This window comes from Trypanosoma conorhini, assembly GCF_003719485.1.
Source record: "Trypanosoma conorhini strain 025E chromosome Unknown Tco_14.4_contig_00341, whole genome shotgun sequence".
Lineage (NCBI taxonomy): Eukaryota > Euglenozoa > Kinetoplastea > Trypanosomatida > Trypanosomatidae > Trypanosoma > Trypanosoma conorhini.
The window spans coordinates 15,258-16,058 of NW_021704428.1; the positions used below are offsets into that span (position 1 = coordinate 15,258).

Below are 801 nucleotides of genomic sequence, written 5' to 3' on the forward strand. Positions count from 1 at the left end.
TCTTCCTCCTCCTCCTCCTCGTAGTCACCCTCTTCCTCTTCCTCTTCCTCCTCCTCGTAGTCACCCTCCTCCTCTTCTTCCTCCTCCTCCTCGTAGTCACCCTCTTCCTCTTCCTCTTCCTCTTCCTCCTCCGCCTCGCCGTCAGACATTACGTCTAGCGGCACTTCCGCGTCTTCCTCCTCCTCCTCCGCCTCTTCTGCCGACAGGTACGCCCGCCAGTCGTCCTCCTCCCCGCTCGGCTGCTCCGCCGCCTCCGTAGCGCCCCGCTCGTCCCCTGCCGGGGCGCCGTTGCCGTTCGGCTCGCCGCAGCGGCGGCGTTTCGTGCGGCCGCTGCCGCCGGCCGCTGCATCCGCGCCAATCAGGCGCCGCAGCCGCAGCAGCGATTTCTCCTGCCGGTGCGCCTCCGTCTCCGAGTCGCTGGAGTCCGCGTCGTTGTTGTCGCCGTCCTCGCTGCTGCTGCTGCTGATGGCGGCGAGCGCCTCCGCCTCCCGCCTGGCGGCGTAGTAGTCCACCCGCTCGTTGTGCTTGGCGCGGCGCTCCTCCTTCGAGGCGCCTTTGGTGCCGCGGCGGCGGCGCGAGGCACTGCGCCTCTGCTTCGCCTTCAGTCGCTTGAAGAAGCCGCCCGCCTTGCCCATTTTTCGACGACGCGCGCCCGCAGCCGCTCCCGCTCCCCGGCAGCTACAAACAGGCGAACAAAACCCTCCTCCCTCTGAGGCTCCCCTGCGGCTGCTGCGGGTGGGTGTGGGGCGCGGCGCGCAAGAGAAGCGGTGGAGGAGGACGGGGGAAGCAGCAGCACACACA

The 801-nt window shown here is 69.0% G+C and overlaps 2 protein-coding genes across 2 annotated transcripts in view; both read right to left on the minus strand.

Moving 5' to 3' along the window:
* Tco025E_05661 (uncharacterized protein) overlaps positions 1–635 on the minus strand; it is a gene marked incomplete at both ends in the record, with an annotated part of 843 nt that extends 208 nt beyond the window's left edge. Inside the window, one exon of the mRNA XM_029372554.1 lies at positions 1–635. This exon is cut by the window's left edge and continues 208 nt beyond it. Coding sequence (XP_029227348.1) covers positions 1–635 — 635 coding nt within the window.
* A 43-nt stretch (positions 636–678) lies between these two features.
* Tco025E_05662 (uncharacterized protein) overlaps positions 679–801 on the minus strand; it is a gene marked incomplete at both ends in the record, with an annotated part of 438 nt that continues 315 nt past the window's right edge. Inside the window, one exon of the mRNA XM_029372555.1 lies at positions 679–801. This exon is cut by the window's right edge and continues 315 nt beyond it. Within this exon, the coding sequence (XP_029227349.1) occupies positions 679–801 (123 nt within the window).